The sequence below is a fragment of the Astatotilapia calliptera genome, chromosome 4, assembly GCF_964374335.1.
Source record: "Astatotilapia calliptera chromosome 4, fAstCal68.1, whole genome shotgun sequence".
In the NCBI taxonomy this organism is placed as follows: domain Eukaryota; kingdom Metazoa; phylum Chordata; class Actinopteri; order Cichliformes; family Cichlidae; genus Astatotilapia; species Astatotilapia calliptera.
The window spans coordinates 18,338,700-18,362,481 of record NC_137425.1 but is presented as its reverse complement, the minus strand read 5'-3'; the positions used below and the strand labels follow the sequence as shown (position 1 = coordinate 18,362,481).

Sequence of the window (23,782 nt, the reverse complement as noted above, 5' to 3'; positions counted from 1 at the left end):
CACTTTATGTTTGTTATAACACAGATTGTAATGAATTTTCCATTCATTTATCCCTCCGTGTCATGTGACGAGTGTGTTTGTTAGTTTTTTAATGAACTTGTTCTCAAATGATTTTAGCAAAGCATTTTATTCCCTTGAGCTCTCATCAGTTGCAGCAGAGAAAGTTACTGGTAATGTAAAAGGAAAACAAGCAAAGACGTCATAAAACAAACGTGTCTCTTTATATATCATACTGGCCACATAAAGATTTACTTGATACTGAAAATTAAAGACATTAAACAGACTTTACTGAACAGACACACGCAGGATATAAAATTCACAAAAAAGTGAATAAAGAAGAGTGCGTGTGCATATGTGTGTCTCTGTTTGTTTATTAAGGTGTACAACATGCCTGGCAGCCAGCGCGCTCAGATTGCATATATCGACCCTCAGCAGAGAGAGCTGATCTCGCTCTTGCTGCAGCCCCACTTGCAGCAGGCGTTGGAGAGACCCACCACCACATCGCGGCCTTTGCGGTCAGCTTTGCGAAGCGCCTCCAGTATCTCTTCGGTGATGAATGAACGGGTGGAGCGGCTGAACGCTCCCTCCTGGTTGTCTCTGGATGCGGAGCTTGGATCTGTGTTTCTCTGAAGGAGACTCTCCACCGCAAAATTGTGATTCAAGCCCTCTGAGAGTTCATCCTGAGGGGAGGTGAAGGGGTCCTCTGAAGCATCTGTGGGAGTAAAAACAATAAAGTATGAAGGAATGGGTTTCTCTTGCATCCAAGCAAAATATGTGCATTATTTGCATTTCATTATTGCTGGAGACGATACGATGGAAGGAGCGAGGGTGGGATGCCACTGGATTGTTGCCAAGTGTGCCTGGTGGGTTAGATGCTTAAATGTACATTTGGTGGTTTATAGCTCAGAATAGTAAGCGCACATCATTATAGTAAATGAAAACCAAGGCACTTTGATTCAGAATATCACATTTTCAGCCTTTCAGGGCTGAGAGCAATTACATTTTAAGCTGTAGTCATTTACTGAACAGTTCATACATTTTTTTGTAAGTAATAACATAATTCAGTGGATACACTCAAATTCAATCTTAAACAACAATACAGATAGATAGATAGATAGATAGATAGATAGATAGATAGATAGACAGACAGACAGACAGACAGACAGACAGACAGACAGACAGACAGACAGATAGATAGATAGATAGATAGATAGATAGATAGATAGATAGATAGATAGATAGATAGATAGATAGATAGATAGATAGATAGATAGATAGATAGATAGATAGATAGATAGATAGATAGATAGATAGATAGATAGATAGAGAGATGTGAAATGCAAAAGTCATAAAATTATAGTTAATAAGGTAAAAAAAAAACAGACAAGAACAACAACTATAATAATACTACCATTAATTATAATAAAAAGCTAAAAATTAAGTAGGAGTCACTCGGTTTTTGTAATCTGATCATATGTAATCCATTGCTAGCTAACCAGCCATTCTAACCAGCCGGCCAGTCATTCTACACTTAAACTTACAGGTGATTTCCTTCCATCATTTCTCTGGATACCTCTGCATGATCACAAATGAGCAGAAAAAGACTAGTCTAAATTATTTACATAGTCATGGATGGCACATTGCACGTCTCTGCTCAGCTGAACACTCAAAGCGCTTTCTACTACAAGTGTCATTCACTCATTCATATAGAGCTTTTATCTATGCCTGAGTGCTTTCTGACATTCACACACTCCGACAGATGCATCGGGGCAACGTGAGTTTCAGCATCTTGCCCAACAATACTTGAGACTGGAGGAGTCAGGAATCAATCCACTGGTAGAAAACCTGCTCTATCACCTGAGCCACAGCCACCTCGATTCACAAATAGAAATTTTAAAAGTGGTTGCAAAAGGTAAAAAATAAAGTGAAATATCACCGGGCTTACCTAAACTCCTGAGTGACCGTCTCCATCGTGAACCCCCGCAGGTGAAGATGACTGCCCGGATGAACTCGCGGCCACAGAGCTTCACCCCATACGCTGGGTCATCCATGGGCTGAACGCCAGCCACAAGCAGACACACAGCCAGCACCACAGCTTTCCACATAGTCGCGAGGCAAGAAGTGGGAGGAGAATATTTGGTTTAACTCGCTCTTTGCATAAGCAATGACTTTTTAGATGACCCAGGCGCGCTTTATAAAGGTGTTTGAACCCCTGAAAAGGAGGAGATGCATACTGCGCATGTAGGCCTCCTCTGAGAGAAGAACAGATCTGAACAGGAGATACAGTGGGAGACCTTTATGGAGACAAAAAGAAGACCAAAGGTGGCATAGTTAATGAGTTTGTTAGAGGAATCTATAATCTAATAGTTTAGGCAAATGTTTGTCCCTCTATATAATAAAATGACCAGACCAGAAAACCCATATTGTGTACAGATCACTGACAATGACAAACACAATTAGACTGTTATAACAAGATTACTTGATTGCTGTTTGGTATACTAATTATAACCATTTTTATATACATATTGTATATCAAATGTGAAAAAAAGTTTACAAACACATGTATACATCTCCTTTAGCACTTAAAAAATACATATAGTGTTATTAATCAGTGTATAGCACATATTTGTGTAGTTTTCTGCACAGACCATTGGAAACTGAATGACTTTTACATGTTCAATTTTTTTTTCAAACAAATCCAATTTAATTCATATAAAACTGTATTATTAAAAAACAATGCCAACACACTGTAAAAAAATATGGTCCCTAAAGAATTAACATGTTAGTTCTGCCGACGCATGTGGCCTTTAATTGTCTTGATGACATTTAACAATATTACAGCCATACATTCAGGTTTTTGCAATCCTAGTTCATTACATCACCTTTGACACAGTTAACCTACGTAAAAATTCTTTATGTAGAACTTACCTTTTCTGCAGGAAATTACTCATCCTGTTAGCTCTTTGCCAAAAGGTGAATTGAAGAAGAGAGACTGGACCAGTGACATTTCCAAAGTCTGATAACACAGAAGTCTTATTATGAGTCAGAGACAAATAAAACACATTCTTATCTGTATATCCGCATAGCCAAAGGTCGCTCATTTAGGAAATTACAAAAGGGGTGCTGAATTTGTAATTAATGTGATGATACAAAGCTAACAAAATGACATTTTGGGAAGGTATCCACCATGACACTTGTTAAAACACTGTCATGCTGGGGCAACCTGTGGAGGTCAAGGGAGCAATATCAAAATGCTACAGACCACAGTAAATAAACCAGTGGTGTGTGGGAAAAAAAATGTATAAATTATGTTGTATGATGAGAACATTAAATGAAATTTAGGGCAAGAAATTTGCCTTTGGCTCACTATTATGCAGTCATATGCCACATGCACATATATAATAACCTGTAATGTGTTGTGATGACAGGTAAAAATGCAAAATTCACTGTTTATTTTTTAATTCTGTTTTCAAAACTTTTTAATTTGTCTTTATATAGCCTTGTGTTTCCTTGTATTCATTTATTTGTAAAACACTTTGTAATGTCTTGTTATGGACTGATATTTACATTATTGTAAAAGGAGAGTAAAGAAAAGGAAGAAACATATTAAAATAAAACAACACATCAATAGCCCATTCTTCAGGTAGGCTACTAATGGACCCTTGGGTAAGTCACTGAATGAATGTAGCCAGATGGATCAATTTAAATGACAGTCCATATAGGCTGTGCATTGATTTTATTCCAATTTAAAAACAAACTACAAACAATTCTATTACTTTCACTGGGATTTAACTGGGAGCCTCCACCTCTGGGATTTTCCACAAATGGGCGTGGAAGGCTTTGTAGTAAAATTTTCCTGGAGCTGTCACTTTAAGACAATTTGGCAGCTCTCAGCCAATCACAACAGCAAAGGGGGAGGGAAGGGAGCGGGTGGGTAGCAACAGTTGCCCTGGTGAGGACGAAGCGCCATAGCCACGGTAGCCCTGGCGACAAGAACCCAGCAACGAGAATCAACAACAACAACAACTGAAACCGCCATAAAAATAAAAGAAGATATTTTGCCAGTGGGAAATACACACGCGGAACCAGAGGTGAAGCTCTTAACATGATCTGTAGCATTTTATGTCCTCTAACGCTTCAGCTGAATTCTGCTATTGCTTTTCCCCCTTGTTGTTTCAGTAGCCATAACAGGCAACTGCCTCCCAGTGTTAGCTGGGGGTTAGCCTGCAAGCTAGCTGTCATTCTGATAACCGGTCGGGCTTTCTAGTGTGCGATAGTTTGTGCCTGCTTGCTGCACATCTGTGTGACTCTGAATTTCGCCTGCCATGACGACGCAGCCATAGATGCATACCCAAGCAGGCCGTTGTTATGGCGATGTCAAATGCAAAAGGTACAAAATGGCGGTTGTTGTAGAGACCAGTTAGCTTCCTGATCCTGCTATCTCGCTACACAGCTAGCATCAGTGGCTGTCACGACAGGCTAGTGCTTGCCGCTGCTCGCAGCCAACGTCTGTTTGACTATAAACGGACACTCATCTTGTTAACGGTGAATTATGTACAGTCAGTGATGGGTTTGCACTTTATGTTTTTCTCCGTTAGCTGACTAGACACACATATGGTGCATAAAGCTAGCGACAGCCCCCATCCCTTCCAAAATAGAAGGGAGGCCAATTTGGGATTGTAAAATTAATAGAGGGACGTGTTTTGTGTTAGTTTTGAGCAGTTAAATAAATTGAAGGCTGACTAAAATGCCGTTCTGTCTTTTAACGGAAAGTTTAGAAAGCTGTGGCAGGTGGCGGACATTTAATACGTAAGGGGCGTGGCGAAGGAGGGCGTTCTGCAGGTGCTTTCTAGGTTACAGTTCACTTTCACCTCTTTGTTCACTGACGCAGACTCCTAAGTGTACACCTTTACAGGTTCAGATTCATAACAAGCTCCCTACTATCTAACTGAAAAGAAGAAAACACACATTTTCAGTTACAAATGTTTCTTTCTTTCTGCTGTGTTTATTTGACTTGAATTATTGACAGCCATAAGTTAACTATCTGTGTTATGGTATTAAAAATGTGGATTACGGTGACAGTGTACATGACATAAAGCAAAATAATAGACAGCACTGTAGCGTTAATACAGTTTGGTAAGGGATTTTCCCTAGCTGTTCTACGGGCATGCCTATGTACATCAAAGGCGGTGCGATCACATTACAGGTAATGAGACACCAAAATGCTTGTTCCCATCAATGCTCCTCCCCCGCATACCCTCATGAGTTGCACCACTGAGAGGCCCTGGCCACAATAGTACTTTCAGACACCCCCCTCGAGCATTCATTTACATCTAGGCGAGAAATGAGCATGTAAAAATATCTGTGTGGTGTATGAGCTGCTTATTACAGGCTAATATTGTTAGAAAAGACGTGATCTAATGCTGATTCCTATGATAGAGTTTAACCTCCTACCTTCTGTTTAAATGTTACCTATGCAATTGACAAGTTAGACTCCTTATTCATGATTGTTTATATTTTGGTTGTACTAAATTTGCCTCATTGCCTCTTTTTTTTTTAACACAGCATTGTCTACTACAGGGTGGGCCATTTATATGGATACACCATAATAAAATGGGAATGGTTGGTGATATTAAAGTCCTGTTTGTGGCACATTACTATATGTGAGGGGGCAAACTCCTCAAGATGGGTGGTGACCATGGTGGCCATTTAGAAGTCGGCCATCTTGGATACAACTTTTGTTTTTTCAATAGGAAGAGGGCCATGTGACACATCAAACTTATTGGTAATGTCACAAGAAAAACAATGGTGTGCTTGGTTTCAACATAACTTTATTCTTTCATGAGTTATTTACAAGTTTCTGACCACTTATAAAATGTGTTCAATGTGCTGCCCATTGTGTTGGATTGTCAATGCAACCCTCTTCTCCCACTCTTCACACACTGATTGCAACACGGCAGGAGAAATGCCAGCACAGGCATCCAGTATCCGAAGCTTCAGGTGCTGCACATCTCGTATCTTCACACCATAGACAATTGCCTTCAGATGACCCCAAAGATAAAAGTCTGAAGGGGTCAGATCGGGAGACCTTGGGGGCCATTCAACTGGCCCACGACGACCAATCCACTTTCCAGGAAACTGTTCATCTAGGAATGCTTGGACCTGGCACCCATAATGTGGTTGTGCACCATCTTGCTGGAAAAACTCAGGGAACGTGCCAGCTTCAGTGCATAAAGAGGGAAGCACATCATCATGTAGCAGTTTCAAATATCCAGTGGCTTTGAGGTTTCCATTGATGAAGAATGGACCCACTATCGTTGTACCCCATATACCACACCAAACCATCACTTTTGTTGTTCCAACAGTTTTGGAGGGATCCATCCAATGTGGGTTAGTGTCAGACCAATAGCGGTGGTTTTGTTTGTTAACTTCACCATTCACATAAAAGTTTACCTCATCACTGAACAAAATCTTCTGCGTGAACTGAGGGTCCTGTTCCAATTTTTGTTTTGCCCATTCTGCAAATTCTGTGTGCTGATCTGGGTCATCCTTGTTGAGCTGCTGCAGTAGCTGGAGTTTGTAAGGGTGCCATTTGTGAGTAGCTAATATCCGCCGAAGGGATGTTCGACTAATGCCACTCTCCAGTGACATGCGGCGAGTGCTACGCTGTGAGCTCTTGCTAAATGAAGCTAGGACAGCCACTGATGTTTCTTCATTAGTGACAGTTTTCTTGCGTCCACATTTTGGCAAATCCAACACTGAACCAGTTTCACGAAACTTAGCAAGCAGTTTGCTAACTGCAGCATGGGAGATGGGTGGTCTCGTAGGGTGTCTTGCATTGAAATCTGCTGCAATGACCCGGTTACTGCGTTCACCAGATATCAACACAATTTCGATCCGCTCCTCACGTGTTAACCTCTTCGACATGTCAATGGCTGTGAACAAAGAGAAACTTGTAAATAACTCATGAAAGAATAATGTTACGTTGAAACCAAGCACACCATTGTTTTTCTTGTGACATTACCAATAAGTTTGATGTGTCACATGGCCCTCTTCCTATTGAAAAAACAAAAGTAGTATCCAAGATGGCCGACTTCTAAATGGCCACCATGGTCACCACCCATCTTGAGGAGTTTGCCCCCTCACATATACTAATGTACCACAAGCAGGACTTTAATATCACCAACCATTCCCATGTTATTACGATGTATCCATTTAAATGGCCCACCCTGTAGTTTGAAAACAAACAGCTTAGGTTGAAAATGTGTAACTTGTTGTCTTGTTTTCTTTTTTCCCCAGCCTGATTCCCTGCTCTTGTAATGGCCACTACAGGCTACGTAGGTGAGATCCAGCCAGCGGCCCAAACTCAGGGGACTGCTGTCACTGTGACAACGGGTCAACCTGATGCCAGCTCCACCCCTGTAACTGCCCCACAATTTTTGGCTGAGATTCAGACTACTGTGGCTGCTCCCTCTGTGGTCACACCCACAGGCCAAACTACTCCCACAGAGCAAGCCGCTTCCATCACCACCCAAAAGCCCGCTGCTAGTCAGACCCAGTCCACAGTGCAAGCCCAGCCAGCTCAGACGCAGTATGTGACTGCAGAGATCCAGGGCTCCCCCACGCAGTCAGGAAATGCTCAGAGCACTCCACAGTACATCGTTGTTACTGTCACAGGTAAAGGCTTTCTGCACTAACAGTGCATGTGATCCCAATTAAATATTTATTTTATTTATTTATTTTTTAGAAAGAGGGGCAATACATATTAATGAACATTTTAACAAATGTAAATATGCCAGATTATAGCCTTAGGCTAATTTCCATCTGCAGACCCTCCGGCAGGTTGGTGTTAAACACAAGTTAGTAAAAACATACAGAGACACTATTTACAGGTCATGTGACAAGGACAAAAACAGTGATCACATTATACTACAGGGAGTGCAGAATTATTAGGCAAGTTGTATTTTTGAGGAATAATTTTATTATTGAACAACAACCATGTTCTCAATGAACCCAAAAAACTCGTTAATATCAAAGCTGAATGTTTTTGAAAGTAGTTTTTAGTTTGTTTTTAGTTTTAGCTATTTTAGGGGGATATCTGTGTGTGCAGGTGACTATTACTGTGCATAATTATTAGGCAACTTAACAAAAAACAAATATATACCCCTTTCAATTATTTATTTTTACCAGTGAAACCAATATAACCTCTCCACATTCACAAATATACATTTCTGACATTCAAAAACAAAACAAAAACAAATCAGCGACCAATATAGCCACCTTTCTTTGCTTTTGGGCACTCCAGTGATGTTGCAGCTCTGAAATATGGCCAAACTGGTGGCAAGTGGCATCTTGGCAGCTGCACGCTTGACTTTTCTCAGTTCATGGGCAGTTATTTTGCACCTTGGTTTTTCCACACGCTTCTTGCGACCCCTTTGACTATTTTGAATGAAACGCTTGATTGTTCGATGATCACGCTTCAGAAGCTTTGCAATTTTGAGACTGCTGCATCCCTCTGCAAGATATCTCACTGTTTTTTACTTTCCTGAGCCTGTCAAGTCCTTCTTTTAACCCATTTTGCCAAAGGAAAGGACGTTGCCTAATAATTATGCACACCTGATATAGGGTGTTGATGTCATTAGACCACACCCCTTCTCATTACAGAGATGCACATCACCTAATATGCTTAATTGGTAGTAGGCTTTCAAGCCTATACAGCTTGGAGTAAGACAACATGCATGAAGAGGATGATGTGGACAAAATACTCATTTGCCTAATAATTCTGCACTCCCTGTAGCACAAACAGTGACAAGGAGAGTGGACACAGAGGACAGTATAGATAACAACAACAACAACAACAATAACAATAACAATAACGGAAACACATCAATTATATTGCACAAAACCCAGTATTGTACATGCCCTGACCATCGTGATATTGCGTTCACCCATTGCACTAACAGTTGTTTCCCTTTTTGTAATACACTAACTCTTTTTCCCGTCCAATATAAAACATGATTATTAAACATGATTACATGTTTGTGTGTCCCTCAGCCGCCCTTTTAAGTGACTCTTAAAGATGGGGAGACTTGTACTTTCCCTCACTGACAGTGGAAGACTATTCCAGAATCTCACTCCCTGATATGACAAAGCATTCTGTGAAAAGGTGGTCCGCCTGAATGCCAGTTCACAATCACCTCTAACAGTGGCTCGAGTCAGTTGAGACCCGGCAACACTGGTAGACTTTTGTTTAATAAAATCACTCATTGGTGGAGGCGCCAGACCATGTATAACTTTGTATATTAGACAGGCAGATTTAAATAATTTGAAATTAGTAAAATTTAAAAACTTGTATTTTTCTAAAATTTGACAATGGTGATATGAAAAAGGTTTTTTATCTAATATTTTCAATGCTCTCTTGTAGCATACTTCAATTGTCCCAATAGCAGCAGAGCTCGTATAGGACCAACTTGTAATACAATATTCAATATGAGCCAGTATCATTGAGTGCAGGAATGTAATCGCTGCTGTGTCTGTTAATGATGTGCAGATATGTCTAAAGTTCTGTATATTAACATTTACAATTTTCACTACTTTTTCAATGTGTTTTTTGAAGGATAATTTAGTCTAGTAGCACTCCCAAATACTTAAATTCCTCAACATTAATTAATTCTTGTGCACCCAAGCAAACTTTTACTGCAGCCACGGTTGTTTTAGGTTTACTAAAAAACATTGATACGGCCTTTTTAAAATTAAGGCACAAGCATGAGTCATTCAGCCATTTTTGTAAATCATGTAATGCCAGTGAAAGCTGATGGGCGGCATCATCAGCAGTTTTGGCTTGCGTAAAAATTACCGTATCATCCGCATACGTATCGGATGTGTCCACATTTTTGCACACATTAGGCAAGTCATTTACATAAAGTGAAAATAACAGGGGGCCTAGAATTGAACCCTGGGGGACACCTTGCGTACAGTAAAGATAGGGTGACTTGCTATTCTTTATTTGCACGCATTGTTTTCTATCTGATAGATAAGACTGTATCCATTTAACAGTGTGATTACTAAAGTTAAATGTTGACAGTCTAGACAAGAGCTATTATATCATAACACAAGTGTCCTAGAAGTTCCTTGCTTCAGACTGTGTAAATATGTCTCTATCTGCCACCCCACAGTCATATAACACATCACAAATAAAGATCTGTTGGCGCAAGGCCTGAAGTTAACCAGTCAGAGGTGTTTCACAATGGATGATGAGAATTTATCTTAAGGGGTTTTTCAGACTCATCATTTTATTTGACAAAGCAGATTTGATTTATAGGGACAAAATCAAAAAGGGTGAGGCGTGGAGTTTAATGCACAGGTTCTAGAAGTGGAAGGTAAGTAAACTAGTAATTAGCTGCAGCAGAAATACCTGATTTTGCCCGACTTATTGAATTCGACTTGTACAGTCAAGTATTTGTAAAGACAAAAACGCTCGGCTCACATACCGGATAATCCCAGTTTGGTATAAGGGTGTGTGGCGAATGAAGTAAAACTGTGTTACAGTCACAGGCTTATCCTCTGTGGTCAATTTTAATTGTGTCTTTAAAAGATGGTGTTTTTTTTTATTACTATCATTAGTTTTCATAAAGGTTTTTCAAGCAAAAAGTTGACAAATAATTAAGTGCAAATGTTTTTTTAGGTGGGAGATTTTTGATTTGTGCATACTTTTATGTGTTTAAAGACATGATTTTATCTGCTTTATTACACCATTAGTGTTACCACTTTATTATTAATTAGCTGTAGCAAGAGATGAGAGGCAGTGTATGATCAGCTTAATGAAGTAGAAATAAAATCACTAATTTGTGCAGGTACTAAGATACCCTCTTTATCTTTCAGAGGGTTCCCTTCACTCAAATGACAGTGTGTCAGACTCCAGTCCACCTCCAGCTGTGGTGCAGACTGGAGTCCCCACACAAGTTGTTCAGCAGGTGCAGACAGCTCAGCAGGTAAAATTTGCACACATACATGGTTATGTCCGTCTATGTTATATTATGTTGTTTTCTTTGCTCTTGAATCTTCTCTTCATCTCAATAGAGGTCAGTGGTGCAGGCCACCTCCCAGATTGCCAAAACTGAGCCAGGCACACAGCTCAGCGTCACCAGTCTACAGCCTGTCCACATCACCCAGGAGGTAAGCCAAACTCCCAGTGGAGTTTGTCAGTGGTGATGGCATATACGTGATGTCTGAAAATAACTTATGCTTTCACTAACCAGTGTGTAAATGCGAGCTAGTCATCACAGCTTCACTTCACTAAATGTGTGATCAATGTGACTTGTGATGCGTACAAAACTTTGCAACTTCCTTGTGTTTTGGCTCAGTATTAGTCAGCTCATCGTTTCTGTGGTCAAATCTGCAACTTTTCAGCTTCCCCTTAGCACGGAGGTGACCGGTTTAGTCAGGGATAGGAAACTAGAAGATTGGCAGCTGCGTCATGAGGCAGAGGAGTCAGTCTGCCTTGCCTGGATGTCAGCAGACTGCGTAAACGGCTACTGCTGCAAACCCGTCTACCTCCCCTTGGATGAGTATTGGCAGTCACTGTGCATGCTCTCTGTGCATGCTGAGAGAGAGATAGGCTACCCTGCCATCCTCAGCTCAGGTCCCAATCAGCCACCTCTGCACACAGCAACCGCCGCTTTCCAAGTAGGTCAGGGACACGAGGGAATCTGCTGCTACAAAGATGAGTGGACAGAGAAGCTGTCAGTATAAGAAATGTTTGTAGTGCAAAAACAAGGCCGGACATGAAAGATATTAAGATTCTAAAGGATGAAAGAGTTGATGTGGTTCAACAAGATGGCTGAGGATTTATTGGATTTTGGTGTGTGTGTGTGTGTGTGTGTGTGTGTGTGTGTGTGTGTGTGTGTGTGTGTGTGTGTGTGTGTGTGTGTGTGTGTGTCTGTGTGTGTGCGCGCTCACTCCTTAGGTCCAGCAGCAGCTCACATCAGTGCCAGTGCAACATGTGTACACCAATCAAGTGCAGTATGTTGAAGGAGAAGACAACAACTACACCACCAGCACCATGTTAGAATGAACCTCATTTTCTAACACTTGTCCACACAGAATTATTGTTTTCTTTGTCTTACTTCTTTCTTCGGCTGCTTGGTTTTGTAACCCATCTTTGCATGTCTCTCATCCAGTCGCTCCGGCACCTTCCCTTACACCGACACCCCTTTGTACACCCAGACCACCGCCGCTCCATATTACGAAGGTCAGCCGACTTCCGGCACCCAGGCCTCCACGCCCGGCACACCTCTGACTGTGTCCGTGACAGCCGGCACCACAGCGGGCGTCTCGATGTTCGTGGCCCAGCCTACCACCGCGGCGGGGGGAGGGGCCACAGTGGTGACGGCAGGCGGCACGACCAACGGGGCCGGAGAAGGGGCAGGGACCAACGGCGGCGCGGCAGGCAGTTATGTGATCCAGGGGGGTTACATGCTGGGCAGCGGCGGCAGCAGCAGCAGCAGCGGGTCGGCAGCTGGCAACAGTCAGAACTACTCACACACTGCCCGCGCCTCTCCGGCCACTGTGAGTATTACAGAGGGCGAGGAGAGTAGCGTGCCGTCGGCAGACAAGAAGGTATGCAGAGGCGCCAAGCGCAGGAATTTCTTCTCGTTCTGTTCTCATCCACACAACCCCCCCTTTTGGTGGCGCACACTGATGACGTCATAGTTTGAGTTTTGTCAAAGTGGAAAACACAAGTGAACAATTTGGAGATTAGGAGCAAAAAATGTTAGCTGAAATTTTATTTATTTATTTATTTTGCTTTAACTGTGATTTCCTCAAAGAAAACAAAACCATGACCTCATCATTTTCATACCATTGCAGTGCATGTAATGAGGGGCATTTTTAATTTGCCTGAAATGCCTTGACACTATACTGTTCATCCCAAATTCATCATATTGAACCCCCATACAATGGCCATAACCAAAACATGTCTGGCCGGCATCCCATCAGTACTCCAGGTCATTGATTCATTGCATACCAAAGTTGTATGCCACGGCACGCAAACAGATGTATTTGTGTTTTCATTCCTGAATGACAGACGGACTGTAAATACGAATGGATTTGCGTTTGTATAATACAAATACCAGAGAAATCTGTGTGTGTGTGTGTGTGTGCGTCTGTGTGCATGTCATGTACATGTATCTGTTCAAAGGTGTGATATGTGTGGTAATAGTTATGCATTTATCTGTTGCTCTATGTTTTTCTGTATATCTGTATATGCTGGCTTTGCTAACTGCACCAGCTATTTTCTTTGTTCCATTGCCTGTGTGTCAGGTACAGTGGTTGCTGGACAACTATGAGACAGCTGAAGGAGTGAGTCTGCCCCGTTCCACCCTTTACTGCCATTACTTGCTGCACTGCCAGGAGCAGAAGCTAGAACCTGTTAATGCTGCGTCATTCGGGAAACTCATAAGATCTGTGTTCATGGGGCTACGCACACGGCGTCTGGGCACTCGGTAAGCTGTGTAGTCACCCAAACTCATAGGGTAAAAAAAAATATATGCAACCCATTTATATCCATTAGTAAAGAGAGAGGTGAAGAAGACAGGACAGACAGGGTCGAGTGGGTGGAGACAAATGCTAAGGGTTTGTGAAGGAAAATGTTTACAAGTTGGTAGAGGGAACTTCTATGATTTATGGCTTTGAGATGGTGATGCTGACAAAAAGACAGGAGGCAGAGTTGCTAGGATTTTCATTGATAGTGACCAAGAGGGACAACTTAAGTTGAGTGGTTTTGAAAGTTAGAAAGTCAAGGCTAAGATGGTCTGAACATCTGCAGAGGACGGATAGTGAATATATTGAACAAAAGATGTTGAAGATGGAGCTGCCAGGCAAGAGGAGAAGAGGAAGACCACAGAGGAGAGATCAGACAAACACATCACACATTCCACTGTGGCCTTTTCTGCTGCAGTGATGCATGTCAGGAGCACAAACCCAGTAGTCCTCCGTTCATTTCACCAGACACCAGTAGTCTCCATGTAACTGACGTGCGTAATGCTATGCATGCACACACCAATCAGGCATAAGATTTGACTACTGACAGGTAAAGTGAAATCACTGATTGTCTCTTCACCATGGCACCTGTTAGTGGGTGGGATACATCAGGAAGCAAGTGAACATTTTGTCTTCAAAGTCGATGTGCTAAAAGCAAGAAGCAAAAGCATTTCTCTGAGTTTGAAAGGGCCAAACTGTAATGGCTAGAAAACTGGGTTGGAGCTGGGTTGTTATCAGTCTCCAATGGTAAGCATCTATCAAAAGTGGTCCAAGGAAGGAACAATAGTGAACCACTGTTATGATGACAGTATCATGGGCGGCCAAGGCTGATTGTGGTTTGATGCAGCCACGGTACCGTTCCTGTAGCTTAATCCTGGTTCTGATGGAAAGGTGTCAGAATGCACTGTGCATCACAGCTCGTTGTGTGTGGGGCTGCATAGCCACAGTACACCCTCTCATGGAAACAGTACACCCTGATGGCTGTGGACTCTTTCAGCAGAATAACGTGCTCTGGTTGGTTTGAGGTTTGAGGAGCACAGCAACAATTTTGAGGTGTTGACTTGGCCTCCCAATTCCCAAGAATTTGGATTGTGCTAGTTAAACAAGTGCGATCCATGGAGGCCGCACCTCGCAACTTACAGGACTTAAAGGATCTGTTGCTAACCTCTTGGTGCCAAATACCACAGCACACCTTCAGGGCTCTAGTGGAGCCCAAGCCTCGACATATCAGGGCTGTTTCAGCAGAAAAAGGGGGACCAACACAATATTAGGCAGGTGGTCATATGTTATGCTTGATTGGTGTACCTTAAATTAGTTTCCAGCAGAAATGCAGTTTTTTTGTGTTGTTTTGTTTTAATTTTTCTAGGAACATCTATAAAGCTCTCTGGAGCATTGGGAAATGTTTGCCTTGTGTAGGAAGACATGTGGGTAGTGATGAAGACAGACAGCATGTGTGTGGGAGAGTGAGTGAGCTAGTGAAATGACTTTTTAAAAGTATTTAGTGCTATGGGTGCAAATACTTTGTGTTTTATGAAATTCTAATTCAGTGTATAGTAAGACTATACATGTGGCTTGTATGGAGTTAACATACATTTAAACAGACAGCATAAACACTATGCTCTCTATAGAGTTAGGCTCTTTTAAAAATAAAAGTCAAACCACATTTGTCTTCCTGTTAGGGGTAATTCTAAATACCACTATTATGGGCTGAGAATCAAAGCGGGCTCTTCTCTTCTCCGGCTGATGGAAGACCAACAACACCTGGCTATGAGGCAACAGCCGTTCTCACAGAAACAGAGGTATCCACAGAAATGTCTACACATTCAAGCGCATCTTCTCTATCATTACACAGTTGACCTTTTTTCTACCTCATACGGTTTTTGCCACCGGCTCCTGTTTTTTCTCCATCTCTCACACCATGTCTTCCATTCTTCTCGCGGCTCTGGGCATCTGCTGCTCTTATTATAAGACTGAATTACAATTTCATTTCACTTCATTATTTATCACCTTTGTCTAGACATGAATGCCTGATGTGCTTTTTCGCTCCCTACCTATCAGGTTGAAGCCTGTTCATAAGGTGGAAGGAATGACCAATGGAACGGCAGCAGGAGCAGGTCAGCAGCAGCAACAGCAGCAGGGATCGGGCCACGTGGATATCAGCACCCAGGTTCAGCAGTACCAACAGTTCCTTGGTGAGCTTAGTAAACAATGAACACACTTGTTAGTGAGTGCTGCCTTTTTTTTTTAATGTTAATTTGGTTGAGTCACAAGAGTGAGCAAGCAAAATATTCTTGTAAGCTCTCAGGGCTTGTTGTGAGGACCTTGCATTACAGTATGTGGTTGTTTAGAGTGCATGGGCTGTGCCTGACACAGCACCAGTCTTTGAACTTGCTTTTCCCTGTGAAGTAAATTGTTAATTTGGCCTGACAAAGTGTGTCTCCTCATCTTTAGGTTTTAGGCTTTTTGGGAAGCCTTCATTTTTATTAGCAGCAAGGACCTCCATGCCCTGTTAACGGACTGTCAAATCCAGTAACAGAATCTGCTGTAACAGTTTATTACAAGTATATAAGGCATGGTTTCCTATTTATGTAAGCATATAGCACACAGGGCTATACTTATGCTGCTGTGTTTACTTGAATTGCGTAGTTCCTTTGTTTGATAGCATGATGGGATTTTTACACCTGATATATGTTTAACATTTCTATATGCTGCTGTGCTGGCGGTGCAGTGGTTAACACTCAGAGCCTCACAGCAAGGAGGTTCAATTTCATCACCAGGACAGGATCTTCCTGTGTGGAGTTTGCAGGTTGTCCCCGTGTTTGTCTAAATTGCCCATAGGTGTGAACGTGAGTGCAAATGGTTGTCTATGTCTATGTGTTAGCCCTGCAACACACGAGCGACCTGTCCAGGGTGTACTCCACCTCTTGCCCTAAGACAGCTGGAATAGCCCCCCCCCCCCCCGCCCCCTTTCAACCCTGAATTGGATAAGCAGAAGAGAATGGATGGATGGCTATTTCTATATGTGTAAGGCAGGATGGTAGTTAGCACTGTTGCCTCACAGCAAAAAGGTCCTGGGTTTGAATCTAGCATATTTGGTTGTGGCCTTTCTTTATGGAGTCTGAATGTTCTCCCCGTGTTTGCATGGGTTCTCTCTGGCTTCCTCCCACAGTCCAAACACATGCAGTTAGAGGGGCTGGGTTAACTGGTGATTCTAAATTAGCCATAGGTGTGAATGTGAGTTTAAATGGTTGTGTCTTTGTGTGTTTGCCCTGTGACAGACTGGCAATATGTCCAGGTTTGTTCGAGACCTACCTACTTATCCAATTCAGGGTCTTGAATTGGATAAGCAGATGGAAATGGATGGACGGATTATATGTTTTTAATCTGAACATAATGTAAAAAGACAATCTCATTACCAACATTTAAATGCCACATCCCTCCTACTATGAGCTAAACCACAACAGGCATGTCCATCTAAGCACATTTAGTGGCATTCACATAAATGTTGATTACTCTGTGCAGTTAATGGGATTTCTCTCTTAGTATCCACTGCTCCTTTGTCCTGTGTCCAGATGCATCCAGAGCTCTCCCAGAGTTCCCAGAGATCGATCTCCAGGGGAAGTCTCTGCCAGAGGGCATTGAGCTGGAGCACATAAAGAGCTTTCAGCTGCTGTACAGAGAACATTGTGAGGTAACCGAAATTGGAACCCACTGACTATTTACTGAAGTTTTTCCTTTGTGTGTAGTTCCTTTCTGTGAATCACTGCAGGACTACTCTAAATGAAATTACACCAATTATAACCTTTTAGTGGGAAAAACCGACTGTAATTTGATCAAAATGTCAAGTTCTTATAGATGTAGTGGTGAAGATGAGTTTTAAGGTTAGGAAGACCACATTGAAAGCAAAATCCAGAAATGCAGAATGTTGTTTTCCTCTCCTTTGTTCCTCCAGTTGCCCCACTACCCCCACCCCAATAATCTATTTGTCCTCAGTCTTCGATTCTTCGATGTATGGATTCTTTTCTTTCCGTTCTTTCAGGCTATTCTCGATGTGATGGTTAACCTGCAGTTTACCCTAGTGGAGACTCTGTGGAAGACCTTCTGGAGGTTCAGCCAAAGTCAGGCCGGAGATGCCACGTTGGCCGTGTGAGTGATTGTACTCCACAGGCAGGCGTTCATTCAAGATCCAGATTGTGTCCTAAGATAGTAAAAACATTTGTCTGTTGCCGTAGCATTACTATTTCCATACAAACTGTGTGTGCGTGTGTGTGCGCCTCGGCAGTCACGATGAGTCAGAGAAGCGTCTCCCTAAGTCCTGCCTGGTGTTGCTGTGCAAATATGAGCCAGTGCTGCGCTGGAGCCGCGACTGTGACAACAGCCTCTACCAGGGCCTGGTGGAAATCCTCATCCCTGATGTCCTCAGACCCATCCCCAGTAAGGCTCTATAGGAAGACTGATTATGTAGTGAACCATGTAAGCATGCTTATCCGTGCCTACAGAGTGTGTTTATACAAATAAAGAGCTATTCCTAAAACTCAGTGCCAATTTAAAGTTGTTGAAATGAGCCAACTAGGGAGCAAAGATCCTCCTGACAGCCTTTTGGATGTGTAGTGAAAGAATACACTGTTTTCCATCACGTGTACCCATTGCGCTGCCCTTACTGGCAGCTACACTTATTTCTTCTGGTTTCGGTTATAGTTTTAGTCAGAGTTTAACTTTTAAGACCTTGAACAGTTCCCTTTTGAATATTCGTCATTTTCTTTCCCATCACAATGCTGCCAGAGAAAAAAATGTTCCACATCCACATAAAGTGGATACAAGTCTGGTTATTCAGCTGTAATGCCAAAAAGAAAATAAATAAAAATTGAAAAATCTTTGACCAGCAGAACCTTGGCTAATTGTCTAGACATTAGATAATCGTTTTCCCACTCTAGCAGTGACAGACCCATTTCTGCCCACAGGTGCCTTAACTCAAGCCATTCGCAACTTTGCCAAGAGCCTGGAGAGCTGGCTGACCAATGCCATGATGAACATCCCTGAGGAAATGGTCCGCATCAAGGTAAAGCCCTCCATTATTAGCTTGGCGCTGATGGAACCGCTTGTTTTCTGAGCCATGGAGCAAACAGTCTTTTCAGGCATGACAAAAACATCGTCTTATTGTGTGGGACTCTAAGCTCAGACATTATTAGATTTTTGTGAGCAGGAGCTAGAGTTGAATTTATATAAAAGCTCTGCGGTGCAGCTTTTGTGAAGAAGGGAAAAAAGAGGTTCCATCAAAGTAAATAAATGACAACAGATGTGAGCAGCTATCACAGAAAACATCTGTTATATACGGATATTTGTGAAAATATTGATATGCATCTTTTTCTGACCCGTCGTCTTCCTCCTCTCTCAGGTCACATCAGCCAATGCTTTTGCTCAGACCCTGCGCCGCTACACCAGTCTGAACCACCTGGCCCAGGCAGCCCGTGCTGTCCTCCAGAACACGGCTCAGATCAATCAGATGCTGTCCGACCTCAACCGCGTCGACTTTGCCAACGTCCAGGTCGGTTCAGTGTCTAGCAGCATTCTCATTAAATCGCGCTGATGACATTGTCAGTGGTTGAATGCCGCTTTGGTTTTGCAGCTGACTCTGTAGCTTGTGGTTACACTGAGGTTTCGTGTGTTATTTGTTTATCCAACTTCCGTCATAGTGTCTCTTTTTTATTTTACTGTTCAGGAAGCTCACTTGGTTTTTCTAAGAAACTGCTTCTTCCGCCTGATTATATGTTCAGATACTGAACAGTAAACTTAGTGCTAGTGCGTGGTTTAAGTTCCATCATCTGCTGCTGTTTATAAATATAAGGTCATCCAGCCTCTTTTACTGGTGCAGATGTGACTGCCCTATAATGACACTTTGCCTTTTTCTCCCTGTTTGTGCTTTTGTAGGAGCAGGCTTCATGGGTGTGCCGGTGCGAAGACCGTGTGGTCCAGCGGCTCGAGCAGGACTTCAAGCTGACCCTCCAGCAGCAGAACTCACTGGAGCAGTGGGCCGCGTGGCTTGACGGTGTGGTCTCCCAGGTCCTAAAGCCCTACCAACAGAGCCCTGCTTTCCCTAAAGCTGCCAAGCTCTTTCTGCTCAAGTGGTCCTTTTACAGGTGGGGAGCAGTCAGAAAGAATGAATTCCAAGTTCTGCCTCTCCTGACCTTTTCTGAGTCCATTTTTATTTGTGTTGATAGATTTGATTTGGTTGGATCTTTATTCTCCTCTTTTGAGCTAAATGTCTGGTAAAAATGATGAAGGAGGAGTGTACGAGTGCACAATTTAGAGCTGAAGTATACAGGGCTAAAATGGCCTTTGTCAGTTTGCATTATTTTTTGTGATGTTGTATTCAGTTTGAGCTGCAGGCTTTAGTCCTGAAGTTAAAACAAACCTAGTCTGTACTTTGTTAAGTCATTGCTAACTGTAATAATCACAAGATAATCATCAAAACTGTCCAAATTTTAAATGACTGGATTTTTTAAAATTAACAAAACAAGAGAGCAGTTTAAAAAGTGATAACCAAGACAAGGACATAGAATACTTACAATAACAACACAAACTAGAAAACAATCACTAGGATAGTAGAGATCAGAATCAGAATCAGAATCAGAATGGGTTTATTGCCAGATGTTGAGGTTTACAACATTAGGAATTTGCTGCGGTGCTTCAGTGCAGACAATAAGAATTAAAGTGCTATGTAGAAAGAAAGATATGTGCATGAGATATACATGAGAAAAGGATGAGTGTACTACTCATTATAACCATATTCCTAAATAAATGCTAAAAGTAACAGTAACAATAATCCTCATCCACCTCTATGCTGTAATCGTAAGTATGCATCCATATACCTTCCTATGCACATATGCCATAGTGATAAAAAAAAAAAAAGCAAGGATATGCATATATATATATATATATATATATATATATATATATATATGTGTGTGTGTGTGTGTGTGTGTGTGTGTGTGCACAGGACCCTCAAGCTCCTAGGCCTCTGGTAGAGACATGAGCTTGAAGGATAAAGATAAAGAAGGATAAAGGGCGAGTGGGGAATTTAATTTATTTATTTATATAAATATATATAAAACCAAGCTCATCCCATAAGCAGGGTCTTAGTCAAGCAGGTCATTACAAGTCAGTTGCCATTCATTTGCCTCCTTTGGAGACTGGATGGAAATCCGAAGGCTCTGAATCGCTCTCAGACCTGTCTGGAATAAATAGCAGAGCTGAAATTTAAAATCCAAACCACCCCACATCACACAGCTTTATTGAAGGAACTTATCAAATACTCAAATTGAGTAAATAAGTCACCGACTCGACTTGTGGTGTCAACCTTGTCCCAGTAAAGCAATGAGATAGAGGAAAAAAGCAGTTTCTGTTTGTAAGTTAGAGAAGTGGTACATGTATGAAGAGTGGCTTGTTTCCCATTTCTGTTCCTCAGTTCCATGGTAATCAGAGACCTCACCCTGCGGAGTGCCGCCAGCTTCGGATCCTTTCACCTGATTCGTCTGCTATACGACGAGTACATGTACTACCTTATCGAGCACAGAGTGGCCCAGGCTAAAGGAGAGACCCCCATTGCTGTTATGGGAGAGGTATCAACATACACGGATCCAGAAATGCAAATACATTCATATAATAGTGTAAGCCACATTTACACCACTAACCAAATCCCCTCTTGCCATTAGTTTGCCAGCTTAGGCCGAGGTCTGAACCAGCTGGATCCGGATAAAGGTCTGCACTGATTCTGCTGTAGCTCGTCTTAACTGACACCTGTGCTCTAAGCTTTGCTGGTAACCATCTCTGTTATGCTGTCTGTTGTAGAAGAGGAAGAAGAAGAGGAGGAGGAGAGTGATGAAGAAGGTCAGGAGCTGTCCCTTCCCTCAGACGGGGCCGTGCTCGGAGAGGAGTCTCTGGAGCCGCCTGCCAAGCTGGCCAGAACTGACCAGAGAGTTCTCTTCGCCACCGGGTCAGCTGACAACTAGCCGCAGTGTAAATGACATGTGCTGATCTCACAAACACACACGCCGATGTACAAAGAACAGTAATTTATACCCCCTGACACCTGTATATAGAGCTTGTTGAGGTGCGCCCGCGTGCACTCTCGCTGCATATGGTTCTGTTTGCGTGCAGTCCTCAGGCACACACAATCAAAACACACTCAAGTCAGTAACTGCTGCTGCCCGGATGGCACAACCGCCTGTCGCCACCATTGATTACTCCCACAGTCAGTGGCGTTTTGTAACAGGACGTGGCTTCAGAAACCCAGGGTCTCTTGATGCAGAGAGGACCTTCAGTTGTATGAATCTGTAAAAACAAAACAAACTAAAGCCAGGCACTTCTTTTCGTTTATCTCCTCATCGCGCCGCAGCCTCGCTGTTTTTCCCTCTCATTGCTGTAAAACGAATGCTCGCCCTCCCACCACTGTCACTGCCGTATCAAAGTGGTCTTTAAAAGGTACTGCGGTGTGTTTGTGTGCGGAGCGGACCGTAAGCGGTGTTTGAATTTAGTCACTACTTCATTTACCGCTTTGTGGGAGCGTAGGGTTTTTTGTTGTTGTTGCTTTTTTTTTTTTTTTTAAAGACAGCAGGCGACTTTTGTGTGTGTGTCAGCTTGTACGAGCACTGTGGTCACACCGCTCTGCTGTTATTTGTAGAGGCCGAGTGAACACGCGTTTTTACCCGGTCGTGCGCGTCTGTTTGCGTGACTCATGCCGAGTGGTGACTGTTGTGTAGATATTTTCTAGAGCATTCATGGTTTGATTTTTTTTTTTGATGGCGTGTGCAGATTTCCTGTGTGATTCACCTGTTAAAAGACAAAAAAGAAAAAGAGAAGCTCTCGTGTTCTCGGAGTGCCTACCTCAGCTGCCACAAACACTTGTAAAGATGAAGCTCCAGCTGTGAAGTAGGAACTCCTGTTAGTTGCTGCAAGAAAAAAATTCTCTTTTTTTCCTTTTTTTTAAAACAAGAACATCTGGTTCCCACGAGAGAGAGAGAAGTGCCGTACGTGTACCATAGTTTATGTTTAAGTGCTTCAATCCTATCCACCCATTAAGTTCCTCTGTGCCCTCATTTGCCCTCGACTCGTTATGTTTTTGCCTTATTTCATTCTGTTTCTGTTTTTTTTCCCCACATTTGTGTGTTTCTGGGTGCCAAACCGGTTTGCTTTGATCCTCGCTGATTTTTCTTCTTTCTTTTGTTTTTTTAAGAACTGTGCCTGAGTAAGAACGGTGATATACTTATATTCTACTGTATATTTATCCACTATTTTGAATTTCGTTGTCACTAAGTGAACCTCTTGTGCAGTGTACGGTGCTGTGTTGTCACACATTGTAAGCAACCCTCGTGTGCATTATTGATTTGTGATTGTACGTTCGGTTATCGATCCTCTTTCATATCTGATGACTTTTCCACTCACAGGCTAAGTAAGGCCCTGCCTCTTTGCACATGTTGACTTTATTGTCTAAAAGTTTTTTTGTTTGTTTTTTCCCCCCTCACTTTCTTCGAGGTGTTTTTTTTTTTTTTTTTTTTTTTAAACGGTGAGATGGAGGCGTCAGATTTCATGCAAATGTCTCTCACCCCTCGGTGAGATTCAGAGAAATCGACCGAGGTGAGAGATCTGCTCAGTCCACCACCGCTCATCTCATTCCCCTCGTCTCACTATGTTTTTTTTCTCACTCTCATGCCCGATGGCTTTGTTTTGCTTCTAAAACACTGTTCATTGAGATCAGTTGTCATATTCCTTTTTCATTTCTGTCAATACTGTCTATAAATAGCGGTGCGTGTTTTTTCACAGGCATTGCCAGCCTCAAACCAGCACATCATCCTTTATACGAAGTCTAGCGCTACCACAGCTGAGTACATATCACTCCAGTCTTTTAATGATCTACAGCGTGCAGAATGGCCATTGTTTACCCACTAAAAAAGGAAAAAAATGTTCGTCATTTTTATAGTGCGTTGTTTCTTATGTACAAAACAAAATGAGAAAAAAAAAAGATGTTCAGTGGCAGTGTTTTTTGAATTTTGGTCTGCTCTAAGTATGACTGTGCCTTTGGAGGTGGTAGAATGCAATTCAGATGTTTTTAATTTTAAAGATATAAATTAAAGAATTTTTAAAATTACTCCGGATATCTCTCGTGGGTTTCTGAGTCTGATTTTATCATCTCTGTAGTCATTACCAGTGTAAGGGCGGGGTTACTGTCTGAAAAACAGTCACTTTC

General features: G+C 42.3%; 2 protein-coding genes across 7 annotated transcripts; one reads left to right on the top strand and one right to left on the bottom strand.

The window, feature by feature from the left end:
• Nucleotides 1-108: 108 nt before the first annotated feature.
• rln3a (relaxin 3a) lies at nt 109-3,097 on the bottom strand. Its single transcript, XM_026165224.2, has 3 exons — nt 2,929-3,097; nt 1,946-2,294; nt 109-712 (listed from the first exon to the last, which is right to left on the bottom strand). Exons 2-3 carry the CDS (start codon nt 2,103-2,105, stop codon nt 429-431), a joined length of 444 nt encoding a protein of 147 aa, XP_026021009.1. The 5' UTR covers nt 2,106-2,294; nt 2,929-3,097; the 3' UTR covers nt 109-428.
• Nucleotides 3,098-3,932: 835 nt separating this feature from the next.
• Nucleotides 3,933-23,683, top strand: rfx1a (regulatory factor X, 1a (influences HLA class II expression)). Of its 6 annotated transcripts, none has more exons than XM_026165221.2 (19): nt 3,933-4,091; nt 7,300-7,677; nt 10,882-10,991; nt 11,080-11,175; nt 11,410-11,685; nt 11,966-12,063; nt 12,180-12,567; nt 13,327-13,502; nt 15,219-15,338; nt 15,598-15,731; nt 17,112-17,230; nt 17,579-17,685; nt 17,822-17,973; nt 18,501-18,598; nt 18,935-19,084; nt 19,468-19,676; nt 21,005-21,158; nt 21,252-21,297; nt 21,388-23,683. In XM_026165221.2, the coding sequence occupies exons 2-19, from the start codon at nt 7,320-7,322 to the stop codon at nt 21,546-21,548; spliced, it is 2,952 nt and encodes a 983-aa protein (XP_026021006.1). In that variant the 5' UTR covers nt 3,933-4,091; nt 7,300-7,319; the 3' UTR covers nt 21,549-23,683. The 6 variants fall into 6 exon arrangements, with proteins under 6 accessions (XP_026021006.1, XP_026021004.1, XP_026021000.1 ...); XM_026165219.2 differs by having other exon boundaries at nt 12,180-12,618; XM_026165215.2 differs by having other exon boundaries at nt 12,180-12,618; nt 13,321-13,502.
• Nucleotides 23,684-23,782: the final 99 nt, after the last annotated feature.